Source organism: Silurus aristotelis, assembly GCF_946808225.1.
Source record: "Silurus aristotelis genome assembly, chromosome: 19".
Classification (NCBI taxonomy): Eukaryota; Metazoa; Chordata; class Actinopteri; order Siluriformes; family Siluridae; genus Silurus; species Silurus aristotelis.
This window is the reverse complement of record NC_139592.1, coordinates 19010969-19036428: the sequence shown is the minus strand read 5'-3', so window position 1 is coordinate 19036428 and position 25460 is coordinate 19010969. Positions and strand designations below refer to the sequence as shown.

At 37.8% G+C, this 25460-nt stretch overlaps 1 protein-coding gene across 4 annotated transcripts in view; it reads left to right on the top strand.

Moving 5' to 3' along the window:
- Positions 1 to 3559: 3559 nt before the first annotated feature.
- Positions 3560 to 25460, top strand: part of plekhg5b (pleckstrin homology domain containing, family G (with RhoGef domain) member 5b) — a gene marked incomplete at its 3' end in the record, with an annotated part of 64668 nt that continues 42767 nt past the window's right edge. Inside the window, exons 1-3 of one of the 4 annotated variants that reach the window (XM_083570473.1) lie at positions 3560 to 3801; positions 4260 to 4393; positions 18519 to 18595. In XM_083570473.1, the coding sequence (XP_083426599.1) occupies positions 4309 to 4393; positions 18519 to 18595 (162 nt within the window). In that variant the 5' untranslated portion in view covers positions 3560 to 3801; positions 4260 to 4308. Of the gene's footprint in view, positions 3802 to 4259; positions 4394 to 10127; positions 10891 to 18518; positions 18596 to 25460 lie in introns of those variants that run through there. The other 3 variants (XM_083570472.1, XM_083570470.1, XM_083570471.1) reach the window with 3 other exon arrangements.

Sequence of the window (25460 nt, the reverse complement as noted above, 5' to 3'; positions counted from 1 at the left end):
ATAGTGATATTTAGTTTGTAAATGAATAAGGGTTTATTGAACTAATTTACTGAGTTTTAACTGAACACTTTCATTTATTTATTTAAGTCTTGCTTGTGTCAAAGATGTGACTGCTTTGGAAGCTGGTTCCTGCTTTTTATAACTGCGTTAGCGTGCAGGTGAGAAGGAGCGTAATCACTGTTTGAATGTTTTACTTACCAGTTGTGGTAGACATACTGATTCTGAGTGAACTGGTAGTTGTTGTGCTCATGGAAGGTGAAAGAACTAGTTAAATTAACAAGAAACTCATTGGTTTAAGCTTAGCTATAATTATACTTGTCAACACACACCCACAATTCAAATATCATCATAGACTAAAACTACCTCTGCCAATTTACCCCGTTTATAAATGTGAATAACTACAAGAACTCTTGACCTCTAGAATCTACCTCTGCAAGACTTTGCACATCTTCCATGTTTACACTCCATTTGCAGTACAGTAACTTTGTACGTAAATTTTTATATTTATGTTGAGTTTCTTTTTTTTTTAGCTTAGTTTAGTTTTTTAATTCCTTCCTGTTAATCTATGAGAAATCACAGAGTAAAACTTTGTTGTATAGCGTAACCAGTTCCTGTACCTAAAACAATAAACTCTTGAATTTGTTTTATTCACCACCTGTTCGCATTTGAAAATAGTGTTGCACTAAGACAACTTTAATGCTTTTTTATTATTATTATTTTAGCACTTGACACATATGTAATTGTTTTGTTTCCCTTTACACTCGTTTCCTTATTCATTACAATTTTCTCAAAACTGAAATGTCTAGCTTCAAAAAATGAATTCAGCAGCCCTCACTCTTTAAATTGCATGTGCCAGTTTAAATAAATCATAATACTAGAATTTGGAAAGTTCTTAAGTCAATATTTGAATAAATGAATGAATGATTTACTTATAATATCTACAAAGTCTAACAAAGTCTAAAAGGATGGATTTGGACTGTAATTAATATCAACAGTCTGCTACAATGGCTTATGACCACAGTTTACATGAACAGTTCTGCATTTAAGTGCCGATCACTGAACAATATTATGAAATGATGAAACTATAATGAATGGACATGGATGGAATGGACAAATTAGGATGTATTTCCATTTAAGTCTGGTTCCTATCAAGTTTTCTTCCTGATTCCGTCTCAGGGAGTCTTTCCTTGCAACTGTCACCGCTGGCTTGCTCATTAAGAATAAACATATAAGGAACAAATTTATAGGCACTAACTATATATATTTCAACTTTATAACTTCTTGATCTCTGTAAAGCTGCTTTGAGACAATCCATTGTAAATAAGTCGTATACTTAATTCGTATAGAACTGAATTGCATTGAATTCAAAAGTATCATTGGCGACATCTAGCGGTGTAATTATGTAAATACGAAAAGGGTCACTGAATGACACAGGGAGTCCATAACTGAGGCCGATGCAATACGCATCTCGATGCATAGCCAAAGATATGATACATTAAAGATACATATAAAGCAGCTACCAATTCGATGCAATACGATTTACTCTATAGCAATGCAGATCTGATTCTGACTTCATTCAACACAATGTGATTCAATGCAGTATGCTGCAATGGGAAAAATATGATGCTATGCTAGTTTGCTTTTTTTCTTTGTTTCAGACAGACAGCAAATAATAAATGTACTTAAGTGCCTTCTGACTTCTAACGCATGGCCCTTTCACAAACAGGTCTTTGCAGTGGAAAAAAAAGATTAAATAAAACCAAATGTTTTTTTCCTGTTCTGCTCGACCTCTGCCATGTTAATCCATATTCTATGTGTCTCTCAGGACACGCCTCGGTCTCTGTAGTGTTGCGCAGAGATGGGAAGTAAAGAAGTACAAATACTTTGTTACTGTATATTTTTCTGGTATCAGTATTTTACTTCACTATTTATTTTTTCAGATACATTTTTTTAACTTTTAACTTTTACTCATTACATTTTTACACAAATATCTGTACTTTCTATTTCATACATTTTCAAAACATCATCATTACTTTAGTTTTAATCTATTTGGTGAAATGTGAATATGTTTTCTTCTCACTGCACCCTTTTCAGCCCATCAACCTGTTTCTTGTCATTTCCTGGCTCTCACACACCACAGACGTAGACTAGTTTATGAAGCTCATAGTAAGCAGGCAGAAGGCAAAAAGAAGCCTGGAGTTAATGTGGATGAGACAGAGGGAGTCAGTGATGTAAACATGACTGAGAACAGAGACATTCCTGCTCACCTGATCCTCATCATTGCTTGTGTTTTATATGGTGGATGTTCAGCCTGGATACATTCATTAGGTAACACATATTAATTAGGTTTGTGCAAACTCATTTTAACAGTATTTAAGTTTGACAATTTCTATTAAAAATATAAATACATATGAAAGAGGCAAAATTAAAATCAGTTTACGACATCCTTTTTTACACACACACACACACACACACACACACACACACACACACATATATATATATATATATATATATATATATATATATATATATATATATATATATATATATAAAACTCCACCGAAATATTTGATTTTTAATCAGTAAACATTTGTTTTACTGTTTATAGGACTGTGGTAAGACCTGCTATGTTGTATGGTTTAGAGACAGTGGCATTGACTAAAAGACAGGAGGTGTAGCTGGAGTGACAAGGATGAACAGGATTAGAAACAAGTTTATTAGCGGGACAGCACATGTAGGACGTTTTGGAGACAAGGTGAGGAAGGCGCGATTGAGATGGTTTGGACATGTGCAAAGGAGGGACATGGGGCATATCGGTAGGAGAATGCTGAGGATGGAGCCACCAGGAGGGAGGAAAAGAGGAAGGCCAAGGAGGAGGTTTATGGATGTGGTGAGGGAAGACATACAGGTGGTTGGGGTGCCAGATGTAGAGGACAGAGGGGTATGGAGAGGGATGATTGGCTGTGGCGACCCCTAACGGGAAAAGCCAAAAGAAGAAGAAGAAACATTTGTTTTACTAATGCGTCAAGTCTCAAATCAGCACCAAAATCTGCCACGGTGCACACAATTAACCCTCTGGGGGTCATTTTGTGGCAGTTTTTCCTCATAACGCCAAAAATTTATTAAAATTACTTTAAATTTTCTGATCGTACAGATAAGATCAAGACATCATTCGAATTTGTAAATGGTCTACTTTTATTCGTACACACTCATGGACACATAAATAAAACCGTAATCAAAATAACCTAATCCGTATGAAAGTTAGAAGACGTAAAGTTTCTCCGGTATCACCTCATTAACCGTCCGTGTGGAAACATTAAATATGTAAAAAAAAAAAAAAAAAAAGATGCACTGCGATACAAATACCAACTTGTATCCGTTGCACATCGATGTATCACTTTATTAACTTTTATGCCGTTGCACCGATGCGAATCGGTGAATCGTAGCATCCCTAGTAAACGAGTTAAACAGAGGGAAAATAATTCATCTTTGGCGATAATAGCGGTCAAACGCGGAACTACATCCCTGGAGCGAGGAGGAGTAAGAGTTCCAGTAAAGCTGATGATGAATGAATGAAAGAGTGTGAATGGGGGAGGATTCAACACAACCCGAAGCAAGCTGCACGACGCTGATAGTAAAAAAATAAAGAACGAACTCAAATGAAAACGACCCTTATTTTTAGATGGAAAAAATGGAAAGAAATTGGCGAACAAAAGACACAATGTAGGACATTTGAATGTAGTGCAGGAGGAGCTGCTCGGTATGGAAACACTAGTCCACTTGCAGTCAACGCAACAGGTTAGTAGTATGAATTTGGACTATATAATACACACTTCTCGGTGTTGAAAAGTATATTTAGGCTATTTTTTTTATATATATATACGAATGGACATTCTATATGCATGAATAGCAATGGAGGGATATGAAGAGTCAGAGGGATACAATGTAAAATGTGGCTGGAGGCTACACAAGTAGCAACACCGTGAAGTGGAAAAAAAAATCGTTTGGACAAAGCGAATGCCTAAAATATAAGGAAGTATATTGTTAAAATAATAATAGTAATAATAACAATGATATTTCTGACCCGTGTTTGAGCTCGCAGGGGTTCAGGTCTATATTGCAGATATGTGTTTAGCATCAACAAATACGACTGCAGGATTTTAATTCGAGATGAAGGCAGGTTGTGGTTTATTTCCGATTTCTTTTCCTAAATATTTTGACCTGAATTGACTTTTCTTTCCTTCCCCTTCAATCAGTTGCTTGTGTAAAGGAATTCCTAGAATAAATTCGACAAAGCAGCTGAATATGGTTCCCAGTAAGTGGACTATGAGCACAGCACTCCATCACAAGTCCCCTCCGAAAAGTTGGCTCGGAATCCGGCTGCGGCTCAGTAAGTGTTTCTTTACACCTTTGTATCATTTCTACAATATTTCTAAAAGTTTACCAGCTTTTCGTTGTTGTTGTTGTTGTTGTTGTTGTTGTTAAAATCCCCAAACGTACCAAAAAATAAACATTTGCTGAATTGGAAAAACAAACTCTAGCACTGCTCTGGTTGTTTTTCCAAACACAGAAAGCCTTCTCTCATTGGAAAAGTTTCCAGTAGAACCATTATAGAAAGCTCTCAAAACTCTAAACACCAATGTGGAACCAATTCTATATAAAAATATCTATTTTAAATAATAAACTATATAATACAATACAATCTCGCAGGTTTTTATGTTTTTTTTTTTTATGTAAAAATAACACCAAATCCACCGGAGCAATGAGCACATCCTTCCTGGAGAACTTTCAGGTTTAATAAACAGCCTCAAAATACTGGAATGAATAAATACATTTTTTGGACAACGCATATTTTTTTTTTGATTCGTCATCCTTTTGCTTCAGTGCAAGAGCTTTTCAGGATACGGAGGAACCCCTTTTGGAAATCAAGGACTCTAGAACCTTAGGGAACTCCTAAAGTGTAATTACACCTATAAATTCCTATAATATCAGTTCTACCATCACAAATCAATTTCTCACGTTTTTATGCCAGATTCAATTTTGTTAAGGCTTGTTTTTTTCCCCTCCCCAGCCATGGTGGGTAATAATCGTCATTTATAATTAACATGCATTTCCAACTGTTTTATTATTTTCCTTTGTCAGCGTTCATGTATACAGGAGCTGTCTCCAAAGTCTTCTTTTATGCACGACTGTGTATTCTAGTTTTTCGTGGACTTTCACGTGTCGATTTCCAGTATGGATTTTGGATTTGGATCAGTGTTGTACATGTGTGTGTAATGTGTTGGGGCATGTTTGGTCCTGACGAATGCTTTCGATCCCTTTTTCTTCTTACAAAATAAAAACAAAACAGAAAACGGTCTATATACTGTAAACTAAATATAAATTTTTTTGAAAAAGGTTGCTTTCTTGATTTATGGAGACTTTAGACAGAAAGGAAAAAGTAGGCCATTTACTTTGCTTCAGGGAGGTGAAGTAAGCAGGTAAGCAGACATGCTGTAGACAGCTGTAGCTCAAAGTCGCACCTGTGAGAAGATTAGTGTGGCGATGTGCAGTACTGGAGCAGGTTATATTTAGCTGTGCAGTAATTAAAGCAGGAGCATGGGCTGGTAAAGCTTGGAGCACTAAAGCTTGGCTTTAACCCACCACAGGTCAATTAATCCTCCTTGAAGTTTCAGGCTTTCTTGTGGAGTCACTGGGGTGTTTGTGTTTGTGTGTGGTGTTCTGGCATACTTACTACAGTCATTTCACTTTAAAGCAAAAATGTAAAAGTTACACATATTAATCTTATCTGCTCATGTCTTTTTTTTCGTACTTGTTTTCTGCGTCATTCACATTTCTGCTCTTGATCAGATGAATAACTGTATGAACCCTGTTTAAATCCTTTTACATAAAAAGTAATTATGTTCTCCATTATGTCACTGGGAATTATAGTTTTTCCCAGTTGCTTTGGAGCGTTTCTCAGATCGGAAATGACATTCTCGAGACTACTTGTTCAATTTGCACATCGTGTAGTCTCTTGTGCACATCATAAAAGCATTTTCCCGTTTCTTAGAACAAATTGCGAACGCACTTGGGCCGTTCTTTTTTAACTGATTGTGTACAATTGTCTGCTGTTTTTACATTATCAATTGTTTGTCATGCTGATCAAAATATATGATACTGGTTCCCACCTGAATCGTCGTAACCCCCAAAACATTTAGGCATCAGTTCATGGCATAAATCATTGAATGCAAAAATGGTTAAAACAGTTGTCAGCATCTGTCAGTCTCATCTTCTTTAAATTTCTGATAAACTTTTCTTTTGTTTGTAAATATCTCTTGAAATGGACGGCATTATGATCAAGCAATGGTCAATTAGTTCTTAAAACAGGTCAATGGTGAATCTCGTGAACCTTCAATTGGCAAGCGTATACAGGCCCAGAATTCCGATTTCAGAAAATGGCTGGAAAAGAATGCTAGTACAGACAAGTGTGAATCCTGTCTGGTCTCTTGCAATCAATATCCCCACATACAGAAATGTGCAAATTGGTGCTGTTGAAATTCGTATATGCGATTAAAAAGAAATTCAGAAAAATTACAAAATGACTCGTCATTGTAAAGGTAACGGTATGTCCATCGGCTCATTGAGTACAGGCCTTTCCAAGTAATCCATTGCGTGTTGCCATTTGTCCTAATTGTTTCGAGAAATACTCTTACTGCTCTGCAAAGATTAAGAACGACTTGAGAAACGCTCCGAAGCAACTGAGAAAAAACGGTTTTTAGCTACCATGATGAATGAACCCTTCAGCATGTGGAGCAGAGTAGACCCGCATTTTCCTGTCGAGAGTCATGTGACCCATTATGCTTTACAAGTGCGTGTTGGTATAAGCTTATTTTTGTTCCAAGCATCATCCAGACAGTCTGATAGAAAGCAGGCCGTGTCCTTGTAATGCCGTAATACTTCGACGAGGAGCTCATTCGCTCGAAAAGTAGTTGTGTCGTTTTTTTCCAGCGTGACAAAGCTGGATTTTACAATATGACAAGGCTGGACTGGGGACGCCTTCTCTTACATGTTCCGGATAGAATTTATTAACATTTACGTTAAATCTTGAGGGGTAGCTGAGATGTGTTTAAATGGCTTTACCATTTATGTCTCCTAAAGCCTAAACCACATATGGACATAAACTCAGCATGAAAAAGCCAAAACAAAAAGGGATGAAGTCATGACTATTAATACACGCGTACGGTTTAGAGGATTCCTCTTTTCCTCTTTCCTGCTTTCTTATCATCTCCTTCCATCATCATGCATTTCACATACTCTAGAGTTCTTTCATCCCCAGCTTTTTTGGTCTTGGGTTAAAGATTAGTCTTATTAAACGAAGGAGATTAGCAGCCTGCTTGAATGCAGTGATGTCTTTTTGTAATAGATAATGCATTGCCTGGGGGTGGGGGGGGGGGGTGTTTAAGTTTCTTGAGTCGGTAATCTGTACTAATATATAGACTATTATGGAGCCGCAATCATACATCTGAACCGGGAAAGCAATTTGGAACCTTTGGCAGGGGCCAGAGTAAAGCAGTTTCCACTGATTTCATTCATGAGCATGTTTTGTGCTGCCAATGGAAAAAGATTTTATAGCTTATTTGAAGTAGACCTCTAGTCACTCATGTGGAACTTGCTTTTTGTGCCTTGTTGCATCAAACTGTTGGTAAGGAAACACCTCATACGTGCATAAGTTATGTCCTGTTTCTCTGGTGAAATAGCCCACACCCTCACCAATTGCCGTCTTGAGGTAGATGTCGAAAGGTGTTTTTACTCCGAGGTTGCGTCCCAACACCTGTCTTCAGACTGCTGTTCTAGCCTTTCTTTAGCCCAAGCGAGGTCCCACACCCAACTTTATGACTGTTTTGGTGCATGGCATGCCTCCTTTAATAAGCATGTCTTCTCAAGATGAGCTTTCTAATATAAGAAGAAGGAAGACGTGTCAACGCGAACCTTGTAATTATTTTTTTTTACCAATAAAAGGATTTTATGAACCAAGGTGAAGAAATTCATACTCAATTAATTTTTATTTGTACAGCGCTTTAAACAGTAGACATTGTCTCAGAGCAGCTTCACAGAGATAAAACGGTAGTAAAAAAAAAAAATAGGTTTGTTCTTTATAATTTTAAGCTTGTCTCTTAATGAGCAAACCAGTGGTGATTGTGGCAAGGAAAAACTCCTTGAGATGGCATGAGAGGAACCAGACTTTTAAATGAATTTAAATGCTAAATTGAGTTGAATGTGATAGATTGGCAATGAAGCAGGTTCTGTGCTGCACCTGTTGAAAATATACAGCGGTAAAAATGAGATGCATAATCTTTGTCATTTGGAAATTTAGTGGCATCTTTAAAAACTTTTGGATCCCAAACCATGCAAGTAATTCTGCAAAAGAGGAACATATTTAATAACCCACTCATGTTGTGGAAGGACCCGAAATCAAGCAGTTCATGTGAAGATACGCCTCTGCTAGAGAATGAAATAGTCACACTTCCACACACTACAATAGAACATCCAGGTCAGTTGGGTCGAAACCTCAATGGTTGACCAGGTTGAGGTTCGAGTGAAATTTGGGTGCTCTGGTGCTGACTGGCTTCACCATCTGTTTTATCCACTTCCTCCTCTACTGCTGATTTTACCACCCTTTTTTATTTTTATCCAGCAACCACATCACAAAGGCTTACTTGTTGACCTTTTTCAAGATATTAGTCAATAATCTCTTGACTTTCACTGCTGATTACACTGGTTGTCAGAACCTCCTGAGCAAATCTGTGCTAAACAACAACATTTGGTATCCCTAACCAGATTGCCTGTGTCTTTGGTTTGGGTACATGGATTGATTTGCTATTGATTTGATGTTACTTGTTTTTTAAGCAGAATCCAGGTTTTCTTCCAAGATCATGTAACCTTGTGAATCAAGCCCTTGTGCCCTTTTGAGCATTTGGACTAGACAACCATTCAATCTGCAGACCAAATGTTGAATTTCTTTAGCCATTGTTATTTCTCTGAGCACCTTTCTGGTCAGATTTAATACAAGTTTCGCTCTATATGAACTTGAACTATGAAGAAGACTTATTCTACTGGACCTAATGTCTCAACTTGTTGGTTCATTACCAACATAACATCAAGAAAAGTATGAATTAGTGAAACTTGGGAATATAGTTTAAGAAGGTCCAAAAAAACAGCATAAAATATTTTAAAACTATGCTTATTATGCTAAAAGCAACTGACTACAAAGGAAAAGTTTTATGATTTGGATCAATTCTAAGATCTAGCCAGCTTCAGACATTTAAAAAAAAATGAGTGGTACTGAAATTTATTTCAGTAATGCTAAGTACAAATCGTGAACTTTCCCTTTCAGCAGGAGTTAATACAAAGGCTGAGTTCAGGAGCACCATGACAAGGCTGTACTTTCAAAGCTGTTTCAGATTACTACCACATGTCTGCGGAGCAGAGCTCCAAATGGCCATCCGGCTGCCGTCCTACCCTTTAATTTCTTATCCCAAAATTGGACATCTGACTTGCTGTATGACATTGTCCCTGCCTTTCTAAACTAGCACAGTGTGTTCTCCTTGTGATTCTTTCCCCATTCCAGCTGGCAGATAACAATAAATCAACCTCAGTGGGGAGATTTCATCCAAGAGGTGACTTGGTGTGAGATTTGGTGTGCTACAGCTTTTCAATGCAAATTCAGAAACTTATATTTTATTTTATTTTATTTTTTTATTTTTTTATACTCGTGTCCTGATGTCATCTTGATTATGGCAACATACTTTTTTTTTTCCCTTCTTTTTTCTTTTTTTTCCTTTCCAAAATTATTTTCTTTGCAGGCCAGCCAGTTCACTTTATCGTCTCAGTCTGCTGGACCTGAGCCTGCCTTGTCCCTCCACAGAAATAGCTGAAAACATTAGCGTGGTCACACTGCATTCATAAGGCATAAATCAATCACCAAGCAGAGGGTGCCAGAGTGCAATGAATGCTCAAGAATGTGAGGCTTTTCAAGTTTGTGCAAATTATGAGGAAAGTTCACTGTCTGTGTAGGAGGTGGGCTACAAGAGATCTTTGTGTCACCTATAGTGAAAGCTATTGGCTCCAACTGTCCCAGCGTTCATTTCATCCTGTTGTGAATGCAACATTTGTCTGGACGTGTAGGTCGAATGCCTTCTGTTAGCCGGCCCCCTCTGCCATGGGACACAGAGCGGATCTTACTTTGGCCAGTGCTAAGTTTTAGCAACTGGACCATAGCTTCAAGATGAGTTGTCAAAGGCGAAGCACCATTTTTTTAATAGTGAAAGGATATCTTAGGAATTCTTCCTCCTGGCAGGAGTTGTTGACCGGGCATATCTGTGTGAACTTTGCTTGTCTTTAGTTTGTAATTAAATCCAGATGGCGGAAGGGTTTATACGTTCTTCATGAAAACATAGTCAGATATTTACTCAGGTTCCTGTCAAACGGATTCAAGACTCTTTCAGGATAAGTAGGGAAAAGTATTCATACCGGCATGCCATGGATCTTGGACTAATCATGGACAGAAAAGGTCCCCGTTTCTGATTTTCGAGAGAATTATTTGCTATTGATTGTTCTTAGAGAGCTTGGCTGTATTGTGCACTTGGATGAATCATGACCTCAATTGCAGGGACTTGGAGCAAAATCCAGTCCACAATATAACTTTTCTAACAGTTTAGTGGTTGAAATATTAGCTACGGTAAAAGAGAGTGATTCTTTTTGATCTCTAAGAAGCCTCACTTTGTGCCATGTTCCTTTACTGGAAGAAGCGGGGGGCCTATGAGTTAGAGACACTTCCATCTTCTATATTGGGGGCAGAACGTTACTCCTGGTCCTCCTCCCTAGATGTCATTCATGATCTTTATGGTAAGGTGAAATTCTCTTCTTCTTAAAAACAATATGGTGAGCATATGCTGTGTACTGTTTACAAAAATTAATTTTCTTCGCTTTTTTGACAAACACTGGTTTATTCTTAAGTGATAAAACGCGTGTTGCCATTTTGTAGGATTGTGTAAAATCAAAGTGACGTATTTTCAAACACTCGTGCATTATGCAGGGTTTTATTTGTTTGCAGCTATCTAATCTGATTTAGCCAGTCTTGCTTGGGCGCCTTCACACTACATTACTTTCATCACTTGCGATCAAACCCATATTCTCATAAAATGAGTATTATAGCTGTTTATGTAGCTTTGTGGCATTATTATATAGCACAGAAACAAATAGCCCAAAAAAAAAAAGCAAAGAAATGAGAGGAAATTTTAGCGGCAGAGTTGTGGGCAGTGAGGAACAAGACAAGAACAACATTATGATGTTATTTTATTTACACCGATCAGGCATTACATTATGACCACCTGCCTATTGTGTTGGTCCCCCTTTTGCTGCCAAAACAGTCCTCACCTATGGAGCATTAACAGAACTAACTATCAGCAATTTAAGCTACTGGAGCTCGTCTGTTGGATCGGACCACACGGACCAGCCTTTGCTTCACACGTGCAACAATGACACTGTCACCGGATCACCATTGTTCCTTCAATGGAACACCTTTGATAGATACTGACCACTACAGACCAGGAAACACTCCACAAGACACAGTTTTGGAGATGCTCTGACCCAGTCTGACCATCACAATTTGACCCTCGTCAAATTTACTCAAATTCTTACGCTTGCCCATTTTTCCCTCTTCTAACACATCAACTTTGAGGAAAAAAGTTCACTTGCTGCCAAATATATCACACCCACTAACGGGTACCATGATGAAAAGAAAAATAGTGGTGTTCACTTCACCTGTCATAATGTTAAGGCAGGAAGGTGGTGGCTCAGTGGTTACGGCATTGGACTATGGTTTGGATGGTCTCAAGTTCAAATCCCACCACCACCAAGCTGCCACTGATGGGCCCTTGATCGAGGCCCTTAACCCTCCCCTGCTCAGTTGTAAGTCGCTCTGGATAAGGGCGTCTGTCAAAAGTCGTTAATCTAAATATGTAAATGGTATAATGTCAATGTTGTGCCTGATCGGTGTATATTTGTTTTTATTTTTTGTTGTCCTTCACAACAATTTATTTAGTTTGTCCAAAATGTTCCCTTCCACATAAAAATGGATAGACGATATCCTGGATTCAGGGATCTGCTGCGCATTATAGCAGATGGATATGATTTTCTCTCAAACTTTTGTTTGCTTTTTTATTTTCCTCTTTTCTCATTGCTCTACCTAAAACTAGTTTTGGAGCGTTTCGCATTTCAGGATTCAGCAGCAAGGGGAAAAAAGTGTTAGTTGCTGTCTCAGAAATCAGGGTAGTTACGAAGACTTTACTAGTTTGAATTGAAACTGGTGGTAGCAACGAGGGAATATTTGCTGCTTGGTTCATTTTTTCATTATTAAATTAAGATGGTTAGCAGATGCTTTTATTAGTTGTTTTTAAACCGAGCACTTACAAATTCTCCATTTGAGCAGTGGCTGTATTGTAGAACACTGTTATTTTATGGCTTGTTTTCTCCCAGCATGTCTTTGCTTAGCCAGGCTCTGGCTTTGTCACTGAGCACAAATCGCAAATAATTTGTCCCGGAAATAAGACGATCCACTGCTCGAGGGTATGGCTAAATCCTTAATTAAGACGTTAAACCCTTTTGTCAAATGTCACCAAATGAACAAATGTAATTATTCATATATTTTCAGTAAGTTCTCTATTGAAATCCTGCTTTTGATCGTTAAATTAGATCGGTACACATGGCGCTAGAGTTTATCCAGAGTTCCCTGTGGAAACCTTTTAAGCAACCGAAGCGTCTGGCTGGCTCATGCGCTTTCATTATGCTTTACCAAAGGTCTGAGGCTTGAGACCTGGAGATGAGAGGGTTTCTGCTGTCTTTGTTTATAGATTTTCTTTTTGTTTCCCACTTCCGTGGGCGCATCTGTGTTTAGGAAAAACGTAATGGTGTGAAACATTCAGCAAGGCTTCACTTAAGCCTCAGTGCCACTGCAGGCGGCTGCAGCTGGGATCTTTTTTTATTTTTTTTATGAAACAAAACAAAGAGACAGTATGCAAGACCATGTCTTTTCGCTGACAGTGCAAGGGGAGCACCTCATTTGAATTTTTCTTCATTTGCCTGAAATGAACTTTGTAGCACTTTTGACAACTTTTATCAAGCTTTCAAACAAACATACTATCGCTTTTTTTATTTTTATGAATAATAACCCATACAGGTTACAATCTCTGCATATAAAAAAACCCCCAAAACAAATGGTGTCTTGCTCCATCTCCGGTAGCTTTATTTGGACTATAGGTTTTTTTTTTTTGAAGTGACAAAATTGTTCAAAGGTCACCCAAAACAGAGTTCACTCATGTGATCTTGTTCACACTATGCACTTGTCCAGCCGGTGATCTTACAGTGAAATTAATTATTGCCTTAGCTTTTGTCCTGGTCAGCTGAAGGAAACCCTTTGTTCCGTGCTGTCTGTCTTGTAGGAGAAGCCTTCCCACATAACCTGCCCTCAGTCTTCACTGTCTATAGTTTTCAGCTCACAGGCAGCTGGAACAGGAGACAGGATTCAGAGTGGGGAAGGAATCAAATGCTTCTGTCTTTGTGATCTTTTCTCAGCAGTAGACAAGTGAGGTGGAGGCCGCCTCAATCACATACAGAACCACATGTAAAAGGAAAAAAGCGATCAAAACAGATTGGAGAAAGACTCTCCATTCTCCCATAACTAAAATGTGGCTTTTTGTAATTTTTTTTTAGGAATTTCAAATGCTTTCCTTGATTGCGAGGGGGGTGGCTTGTACCCCAAATCAGAAATTATTATAAATAATCAGGCATTACACAATTATTTTCTAAAGGAAATTGCAGCATTACCAAGGCCTTCGGAAAAATTATTGGTACCCATTCATAATGGTTACAGGGATGTTTTTTTTTTGTTGTTTGTTTGTTTGTTTTTTTTATCTCCTGGCTCTCAGAAATTGATTTAGGACCATTTTTGTGGATTCCTGAGGTATAAATGCAGAGTTGCCGAAATTAACAATTTGTGTGTCATCATGGAAAAACCAAACAGTTTTAAGCACAATGGAAAAAATATATTACACAGACAAAATGTATGTGGATAATCCTAGTGTTGCACATCTTATTCTAGAACTATGGGCATTGAGTTGTTCTCTATTTGCCAATGTGACAGCCTTTCCTTTTTTTTGAGAAGGCCTTCTACTAGATTTTGGATTGTGGCAGTGTGGACTATTTCAGTTTATGTTCGAAAGAGCCAAAAGTTTGCTGCTGTTAAAATTTTGCCATGAACGGGGGAACTTGATTGTACTGCCCTCCCGCACAGTGAGGAAGATGGAGTAGGAAGAGAGCTGTTTTGAGAAACTATTACTTCAGTTAACTATAGTTGACGTTTCAGGTATCAGATGCTACCTCGCAGGTCCTGATCTTCATCAAGCGATTTTAGAAAAGGAGCTTTTGCTGTAGTCAGAAACCTGCAGCATTTTAACCATTCAAAGCATCTAAGCATGTTTTGATCCCTATGAAACGTTCCCTATAAAATATGCCCATGGTAAGGGATTGCAGCTTTGTGGCCGTTCTGTGGCTGGCGGTTCAGCTAACAAAAACAGCACGCGCTTGCAAATCAACAGAGAAACGATCGTGGAACACACACTCAAGCTTCTGGCTTTAGATCATATTAAATACCAGGAATTCTTTGAGCAAAGGAAATGCAGGTTTTTTTTCTTTTTCTTTTCTTTATCTATCTGGAAAATCTTCGAATACCTGTTGCAGTTTTGTGTTTTTGATTTGGTTGACGTTAAAAATGAGTTAGATTTTGTTGCATTTTGTGCCATTTGGACTTTCCATGTGTCTAGCCAAGATGTTTGCTTGAATAGTTTGGTATATTTGAGAATATCATTACAAGCAGCATCAGATCTAATCAGATATTGTAATTGATCTCAAATGAAGTTATCGTCACAGTAAGGTCAGATATCTAAAATTACTAGACTAGTTGGTGCCAGAAGTTACTCCATCAGCGTGGTCAACATTTTTATAGCTTTGGTTAATTTGATAGTCTTTTATATAAAGTTTTAAATAGGAAATATTGTGGTGGTTGGGTAGTACTTTCGAAAACCGCATCCAAAAATATAAATAGCAACCCGTGCTGCACTTGTTACACTAAAGGGAGCTAGAAACTTCATGGCGACTTCTGAGAGGATTTGTGGCATGACTGGTACCTCAAAATGTATTTTCTTTTAATTAGGGCTCATCGTGGGGACTAGGCTTATTATGCTGGGTCAACTATAGCGATCTGCGGTATACCGGTCCTGGAAAACCACCGGTATATATTATATATCACACGGTACGATATCATAATTTAGTTGAATTTGGCATTTCATACTCCACTGTTCTGAAATTCACCTGTAGGCAGAAATGCTTTTCAAATTGCTGCGAAACCGTTAAAAGTTGTTACTTCAGCTGCATTTTTTTGTTTTTTTCTTCAAATTGAAAATGTAACGTATGATCCTGGTAGGTGTTTTGTTACATTTTGAGACATTGTGTGTGCACTGAAAAGATTAGAAGATTTGAATATATTTTTATTGTGTTACTTCGGTTTTATATATTTTTATATATTTATAATTTATATTATATTTTTTTTGTTACAGTTTGATACAAAGGCATTACGATATGAATCGATTTTTAGTATTATTTTTTTTTAATAAAATGAAAACACTAGTTATTTGTCACTTATGGTATAGATTTGGTCTCGATATCGAGGTATTACATTCTGATATCGTACCGAAGCCAAAATTATGGTATCGAGTTATCTTAGTTAACTGAGGTTATAGTTCAGTTCCAGGACTGATTTTTAAGTATATACTATTAACACTGTTTGCTGATGTGGCCAATAGAAAGTCTTTGAGATGCTTTTAGTTGATTTAGTAGATTTGGCTTAGCATTTTTATTTGGGTGTGACTACTTTATAAAAAGTAAAAAGGACTTTCAATGTTCTACCTCATTGCCATCACGTGTGTGTGTGGCTACAGGAGCTCTAAGCGCAGTTTTATTTGTTTACTTTGGGCTTAATCAGCAGCGCTGAAGTCAGGAATTCCTGTCTGAGAGGGAGCGCGAGAGAGCAGCAGAGATGGAAATTGCTGACTTGGACTGTTGCTACTCTTCACACCTAGTCATTACCAGCCACTGACTCACGCTAAAACTTTAAAATTACTGCTTATCTAAGAAGTCTCTTTCCCCGACCGGTTTCCTGACTCAACTGTCTTGCTGCACATTGGCGTTTACTGACCCTCCATCTTCTGTTTGGTCATTTGTACAGCCGTTGTTCATCGTGTCAAATACAGTTTTAAATCATCAACTTTACCAGCTTCTGAAAAAGGCTTTGTGGGCTTCATCTGGCTGCTGTTGTACGATGCTGTCGAGCATCTTCCTGTGTTTTAATTTTCGGACTCTTTCACGCCTCATGGCAATTTTAGCCAGTCCTCCCAAGGTGGAATTTCCGGGTGCTGGAGGAAACTGGAAAACTTTGAGGAAGCCCACAAAGATGCAATGGAAAATGTAAATCCAATCCCACACAACTGTGGATGGGAATAGATGTATGCAATGAATCTATAACAGTTTTGTGTTAAACAATGGGAGGTGTGTGTTTATTATTCTTATTCCCACTTGTCAGGAAACAGACATTGATATTAGGGATGTGTATCTCCATAACTGGGGCAGATGTGATTCACATCTCGATGCATAGCCACAATATGATACACTAAAGATACATACAAACATCTTCTGATACGATGCGATATAATTCACACACAGGACGATGCAATATGGTACAATTCAATATGGTACAGAGTATTATTTTGTTGGTACAGACAGCAAATCATAAATTTACCTAAGTGCCTTTTGACTTGTAACACATGGCCCTTTCACAAACAGGCCTTTGTAGTCTCCTTGAAGATGCAGCTCTACCTCTGCCATGTTTAAATCCCAGGACACGCCTTGTTCCCCGTAGTGTTACGATGCGTCATATTCACGTAGCAGCAGTGGTGCTGGGAGAACGCGCTCGAGAAACGGTTTAGCGAGGAGAAATTAATCTACATATTAAATATAGGTCACAAGTTATTGGTCACTTTTTAAGCAATAAAAGTGTAGCTTTTACTAATCATTATTATATAAATAACACTTTTTTTTTTTAAATCGATGTATCACAAACATTTTTTTGCCAATGCGAATCCGTAATTTATATAATAGTAGTATGAATGTCATTTCTGATTACATTTGTTCGAAAATGGTTGGTTTTAAAGTGGCTCTGATTTCTTTACAGATGTGAAACCATGAAATTGTAGGAATACATCAATTCTTAAAATAAACACAGATGGGGCATGTGCCAAACGTTTAAAAGTAATTAGCATTCAATCAATTAAGCGATTCAAATTCTTAATTTTTTTGTAGTTTCATTTGACCTTTGAAGCCATGGTGAAGCATGGTGGTAGGAGCATTATTCAATCTAAATGAAATATAAGCTGGGGGTAGACTGAAATGGGCTACACCCTGAGTAGTGTCTGGCTCCAGTTGCTCAACCTCCTTCTGGACTTGCCTATCAGTTTAGTTACCCAAGATGTATGCTTTAGTTTTAGAAGGTAATCTCACTAGGATTCTTGTACTTAATTGGTTCTGGTGCTGTAATCATAAAGGCCATGATGCTCATACTGAAAATGCTTTCAAAATATTTAGTGCTAATTCACATGCTACTTTTATAATATACGGTTGTAGATGTGTAATGATTTATAACCCTAATATCCAGGTGAGATTTTTTTTTTTTTCTCTTGTTGTGCTTGGAAGATTTTCCTTGACTTTGCTTATCGGGGGTCTGAATCTGCATTATATGGAGAGAAGTATTTAGCACTTGACCATAAGATTGTGCTTTTTGAGCACAAATCCTTTTTTTTTTTCTCTCTCAGCTATTATAAACCCCAAGTGCTTGTGGAGATTTGTGCTCATTTAGCCACAAATTATTTCTAATAAATACAGCTTTAAAAGTATTGTTCAAACAAAAATTTGGGGATAAAAGCTACTCATGTATGTGAGGGTGCAGTCAGAGTTCCAATTCATCTTCAAGGTAATCAATAGGCTTGAGGTCAGAGCTCTATAGCAGACCACTCAAGAGCTTCCACTCCAACCCATATAAACTATGCCTTCATAGATCTCACCATTGTCATGCTGGAACAGGTTTGGGTCTCTTTGTTTCTTTTTTTATTTTTTATTAGTTTTTTATCCTTCCTCCTCTATTACAACCTCTTATTTTATTGTGCCTTTATTTAATCCTTTTACATTTTTTTTTTTTGTATCCAATAATCAAATTTTATTGCAATCTCTGTGTTTCCCCACATTGCGTTTGATGGCATGTATTCCAGCATGTGTGTGTTTTTGTGCTTAGTGCTTATAGTGTGTATGTGTGTGTGTTCTCCTCTGATTTAATGTCCGAATTAATGACGCCGCTTGCTGTATTGTTCCAGATGAGAAGTCTGCAGGAGTGGAGGAGTGTGTGGAGTGTCAGCATCCAGACTGCAGCGAGCGCCGTCGGGCCTCCAAGGTAAGAGCTGGAGAGGACACACATTCTTTACACAGCTCTGTGGAGGGTCCTGGCTGAATTATTACCACACACACTCTCTCTCTCACACACACACACAGTCAGTCTCTCCTTCTTTGACTTTTTCCCATCTATGTGTGTGTGGTGAGTCATGGCTTTATTACTAATAAACATGGACAGGATTTCTCACAAAGTTAGCCCGCCCATATATATATGTGTGTGTGTGTGTGTGTGTGTGTGTGTGTGTGTGTGTGTGTGTTCGCTCAAAGAGTGTTCCGTTATCTCTCCCCCAATATATCTCTCTCTCTTTCCCGTTCTCTCTTTCCTCTCTTCCAGTCAAGAACGACTTCATCAGATGAGAAAGTACAGAGAAAGGAAAGCAGGCTTGAAAAAAATCCTTCACGGAAATAATAAAGCCCTTCCATACACACTACACTTGGGAAATATCGTACTTTAGAATTGTACTGATTTATCTATCGTTAAGCCTGTAATTTAATATAAAGATGACTAGACCGAGAAGAGAGGTGCTAAAATTGATCAAATGAAAGATTTTTACCGTTTTTTATTTACATCCCCACAGTTCGGTTCCTTTATTTCATACAGTGAACTGTGTTGTTCTTCACATACCACAGCAGCAGCCAACAATTACACTTTGAACCGATTAACGAACGGCATGTCGCGATGTCTAACCGTTTATTTAATGTAGCGGAATGTTCCACGAGACATTATTTCCTGTTCTCGCTCACATTCCCGCACCTCTAAACAGTCGTTTATTAATTTTTCCCTGAGATGTTAATAAATAAAGAAAAAGAATGAGGAGGCCCAGTTAATCCTTGTTAGGAAATTAGATACACTATATGGGACGTGGTAGCTCAGTGGTTAAGGTTCTGGGTTACTGATCGGCAGGTTGGGGGGTCAAACCCCTCACCTGAGCAAGGCCCTTAACCCTATGTGGTCCGGGCATGTTTTGACCCCAGCTTCATAACATCACTAGGATACGCAAAAAAGACTTTCACTGTGCTATAATGTACATGTGACAAGTATAAATCATCTTTACCTTAAATATAATACCGTAATTTCAGGACTATTAAATGCACCCATATATAAGCCGCACCAGTCTATAAGGTGTCTACACTGAAACGAATGAACTTTACACAGGTTTTACGAAAGACAGTGTCTGTTACACGGTGTAACGGGTGAAATATGTTGTTGCTCCTTTAAGAGCAGAGCAGCATTGTGGGAATAGGCTGCCGCCGCATTTTTCCACTATTACTGCATGTGTGCAATGCAAGGTCCCCTGGTGGTCTAGTGGTTAAGATGCAGCGCTCTCACCGCTGCGACCCTGGTTCGATCCCCGGTCAGGGAACCATCCCCAGCCACTCTCAGTGCCGGTCCCAAGCCCCGATAAATTGGGGGTTAGGAAGGGCATCCAGCGTAAAAAAAAACGTGCCACATCAAACTTGCGGAGGATCCGCTGTGGCGACCCCTAACGGGAGAAGCCGAAAGAAAGTTTATACTGCATGTGTGCAAGACCGAGGAATATGTCATTATTTTCTGATGCTCATTTCTAAGTTTCTTTGACTAACCCGTAACGCTGTTGCCAAGAAAAATAAAAAAGCACGAGTTTTGAAAACCTGTCTGTGCTTATATGATTTCTGTTGTAACTGGACTTAGAGAGCTCTCCCATGACCCAGACTCAACGCGTTACAACGACTTGTATCTAAACAATAGCCTACCAAGAAAGTCATTGTTCACTGTATTCGTCCTTCCTTTCACAACTATTTCTCTCGAGAGTTTTTCTTTTGGCATTGTTGTGCGTTTAAAAATCGCCACTGGTGGAAGTTTTTTCTCCCGATGCCGTGCAGCTCAGAACACAGGTAAGGTGCGTTTTTTTTCGTTTCCGTTCAGACATTTCATTGGTCTAATGTTATGGGGCTCAGTTTTTTGGCTTGAAGTTTGTGAAACCGGGAAAAACCCAGGAAAAATCCATAAATTAGCCGCTTTATTGTTTTAATCACGGTGTTCAAAACGCGGGGAAAAAGTAGCGGCTTACAGCCCGAAAAATACGATATATTGGGAAAAATATTGGGACTCCTGACTTTTCCAGCCATATGTGGTTGTTTCTCAAACTGTTACCACAAAGTCGAAGGCACACAATTGTTTAGGATGTCTTTGGAAGGATTTAATTTACCCTTTACTTAAACTCGGAGGCTCAAACCTGTTTCCATCATGACAGTGCCCATGGTCACACAGCCAGCTACAGGAAGATATGGTGTACATGGGTTGGAGTGGAAGATCATGAATAACCTGCTATAGAGTTTCAACCTCGAACCTACTGAAGATCTTTGAGATAAATTGGGACGCTGACTGCACCCCAGACCTTTGAGGCTAAATGAGCACAAATCTACACAAGTACACTCCAAAAGTTAGTGGAACATCTTCCCAGACGAGTGGAGGATATTATAACGGGGGACTAAATGCGTCAACAGGCGAATCTTATGGTTGTGTGTCCTTAAACTTTTGTCCTCATAGTGTTTCAATGCATCTTTAGTAAAAATGTTGCTTTCTTTAATTGAAGGCATTATGGAGAGCAGAGGGGGGGGAAGAGTAACTAAGTACAAATACTTAGTTACTGTACTTGTCAATTTTTCTGGTATCAGTATTTAACTATTTATTTTTCAGGCAACTTTTACTCATTTAATTTTTACACAAATATCTGTATTCTTACATTCACAAAACAGACTTGTTACTTTAGTTTTAACCTATTTGGTGAAATGCCACGATTCTTTTTTTTTTTTTTTTTTTTTTTTTTTTTTGCGCTGGTTTCAGCCCATCAACTGATTTCCTGTCATTGCGCGGCTTTTTTAATCCGCCGGTGCATCATTTTCTGGCTCTCACACACCACAGATGTAGACTAGTTTACAAAACTAACAAAAATCGTGGCAGAAGGCAACAAGAAGTCTGGGGTTAACGTGGATGAGACAGAAGGAGTCAGCGATGTAAACATGACTGAGAAAAGAAACATTCCTGATCACGTGATCATCATCTTTTCTCTGCTTGTGTTCTATATGGTAGATGTTCAGCCTGGATACATTCATTAGGTAAACATTTTTTCATTTGTTTTGTATTAATATATTAATTAAGGCTGTCCAAATACAAATTATTTTATTAACTCGCGATTAATGCAGCACGCATTTCTGTTGGACGATTTATGTAATAAATAAATAAATAAATAAATATAAAAGTGGCGAAATTAAAACCTTCAGGGCAACACGTTTATTCACGACATCCCTTCTTTACTCAAATATAAAAAAAAAAATTCTAATAAACATCGAAATTTAGTCAACCGTTGTTATAAGTTTCAAAACGGCACCAAAATCCGACAATTTTTAATAAAAATAATTATTAAATTATTAAAAATAAGAATTAATTTTTTGATCGTACAGATAAGGGCAATACATCAGTAGAATTTGTAAAGGGTCTAATTTTTATTGTACACACTCATAATAACAACAAAATGCTGTGCTTTTGTAAAATAGAGTGAACAGACCAGGGGCGCTCTCTGCTGTCTGTCTCTTCTCTTCACAAACACACAAAAAACCTGAATTTTAGTGAATACTTACCTCACAGACGTGATAAATATATGTATAGTAGAAAAGTCTACTTTTAAGAACGAATCGAATACAAATATTCTCTGATCATGTAGTTTGTACAGTTTTTCCAGTATCACATTATTAAGCGTCCGTGTGGAAACATAGCAAAGGTTCCGTTTGGTGTCCTGATAATTTCCGTAATTTTAAAACACTATAATTACTTTAAAATGTTGACAAGAATATTTTGCCTCCATGCACTTTGTTGAGTTTGGTTTCACTGAAAATAAACATACATTTGCATAAAGCATCAATTTGTGTCCATGTTGATTAGAGTATTCAAAAATTTTAAAGTATTAATTCAAGGCTCTTATATTAATGACATGACATCCAGTTACCAGCGTGACACTAAAACAGATAGATGTATTGGCTACTTTTTAACTTAAGTACATGTCCGAGCCCAAACTTCTTTACTTCTACTTAAGTGAAGGATGTGTGTACTTTTGCAACCTAATGAATGTATCCAGGCTGAACATCTACTATATAGAACACAAGCAGAGAAAAGATGATGATGATGATGATGATCACGTGATCAGGAATGTTTCTTTTCTCAGTCATGTTTACATCGCTGACTCCCTCTGTCTGATCCATGTTAACCCCAGACTTCTTGTTGCCTTCTGCCACAATTGTTGTTAGTTTTGTAATCTAGGTTTGCTTGGGTTCATTTCAGTGTTTCTTATGCATTCTTGAGTACGCTATGTCATGGCTGAAAGTGTGCATGCATCACTCAGTTTCATTACTCACCTGTTACTCGGATTATCAAGTCTGAATCGGGGCTAAATTGATACTTTTGGTTCATTTGATATTTGGTTTGGAGTGATATTTCAGTCACATATTAAAACAAGGTAATAAAAAGCATATAGGGGTTTAATGCTCTAAATTTGTTGATACATTACTCAGAAAATCTAGCAACAGGGCAAAAGAAAAAATTACGACCATGGAATCTGTGCTTTTATATCTCTATTGATTAGAATAAATATCTAGTTTTGTCTCACATCAAGCATTCATTTTCTTTTTTTCTTTTTTTTGTGGGTCCAAATATCTGGAACATAACACTTCAGTCAGCACTGAAGCTCTACTCACCAGTTCACATATACATTTTTTTTTTTAAAAAAGCCTTGTCTGCTTCACTTCCTGCAGTTGAGTCGAATTCATAGTTAAATCAGTTATTTACCAGACTACCAACAAAACAGTTGACTCAGCAGAAAACTTTTCTGGGATCAGAGGTGGTTTAAATAGAAAATCAGATGTTTTGCCTGTGCCCTTATGTGACTTCTCACTATCAGTGCATAAGTAATTCACCCCCTGTTGAACTCCCACCCCAAAATGTTCTAGTGTTGCTAACATGTGTCTAACATTTTAAGGTGGAAAAAAAAATCTGGTTTATTAAACATTAGTTGCATAAGTATTTACCCCCTTCTGAACTTTTCCAGTATTGTGTACCTTTATTAAACATGCATGATATGCAGTAGGTCTGACATTTTAAGGTGGGCAATTTTTGCATTAGTAACCCAATAAAGTGACCATTTTTTGATTGCATGAGTATTCAATCCCTATGGGGTTGACCATCTTTGGCATCAGTTAGAGCCTGGGTGTTCTATAGGTGCTTTGCACGATATTTTTAACCACTCTTCTCGGCAAAGTGGTCCAAAGTCCGCCGGGTTTGTATGAAGAAATACGATCGTGCGATTCGAAACTCATGTCATTCATTGTTATTTAGTATGTAATTACATATATACATTACATGCTGAACATATATTTACATATTAATGTGCACTTGTCAGTTTGCACAGTTTCTACAATTTTTTTCTGGTAGATGCTGTCTGTCGGTATATTAATCTATCTTGCAATAAATGCTGCAGTTACTTTAATTTTTGAAATATACTATTAAAGCAGCAGTCTGTTTAATATAGTGTGTAGAAGCTCTTATTTTTTAATAACAACTAAAAAAACATTGTTTTTTTCATGCTCTGCATGTTTTTTTCTTTTTTTTTAATCAGCTGTTCCAAACCATGGCCACTAGGGGGAGACAGTCCTGCGAGTTAGCACCTGTGTGCCACATTGCGTGCCCATGTGTTGGATGATCATGAGTACTTCATTTGGCCTGAAGTTATGACCGTTCTGTGCCTTTGTATAACTATGCAGGACAAATAATTAATAGCAAAGATTCCAAATGGTTCGAGCACTGAACCTGAAGCAACCCCTGTGTGTTTTCCTGTCATGTCAGGTTAAAAACACGGCTTAGACAGAGAAAGGTTTTGTGCTCTGAATCACCGGCTGTGGTTTTTAGCCACCAGAGCAGCTGGAACACAGGCACTGGTATTACATTGTCCACAGATATTGCTTTCGACTCGTAGACTGGCACGTACGGAGCGAGTTATATTTAGCATCACGAGTCGCGGTCACTAGAGCCTGCATATATAAATGATTTGGACAATGGAATTTCCTTTTTCCTTCAGCAAGCTACATTTTGGTTGCCAAAAGACACATTCTGCTAAGGGCTGAAAAAAAAAATCTCAGATATTTGTTATATCCATGTTCGTTGAGAAAATACTTTTCTATTTTTTTATTGCTTAGATGTGGAAAAAGTGCAATATCGATTTCTTATAGCTGTGGTTCAGGCTGTAGTTCAAATCACAGCTTTATTGTAATGTGTTTGTTTCTATGGCAACAACTAATTTGTAGTAAAAAAATTAATAAATACATGGTTATTTTGAGTGCTGGAGATTTTTTTTAATTTTTTTTTTTCTTATAAAAAGAACACATTTTACGGAAGTATTTATAACAAGGAAGTTTTTCTCAAACATTTTTTTTTTTTAAGTATCCTTAAAAGGAAGGAATTGGGGGATGGGGTGGAGGCAGATGGAAAGACCGTTATCGGGACCACAAGAGGAATATTTGTAGATGTTACACAATATTAATTCGAACCTTTAGTAAATAAAAGAATATGGTTGCGAGTTGGCCTGCGGATATCTACAGAAGACTTCAGTCACAGAACGGTGATGAGACGCTCAAAGAGGGCCGCACGCCCATCATCGTTCGTGGTGGTTCCCTGAAGACGAGGCGAAGCAGGCTGTCTTAGGATGGTTCAGACGTACAAGCGGAATCTTTCCAGGCATTAATGAAACGCCAGGATACGTGTATGAATGTAGCAGGGGAGTATAAAAAATAAATGCAGTTTCCACTCAAATTTGTTTTATTTTATAAACTGAACACCC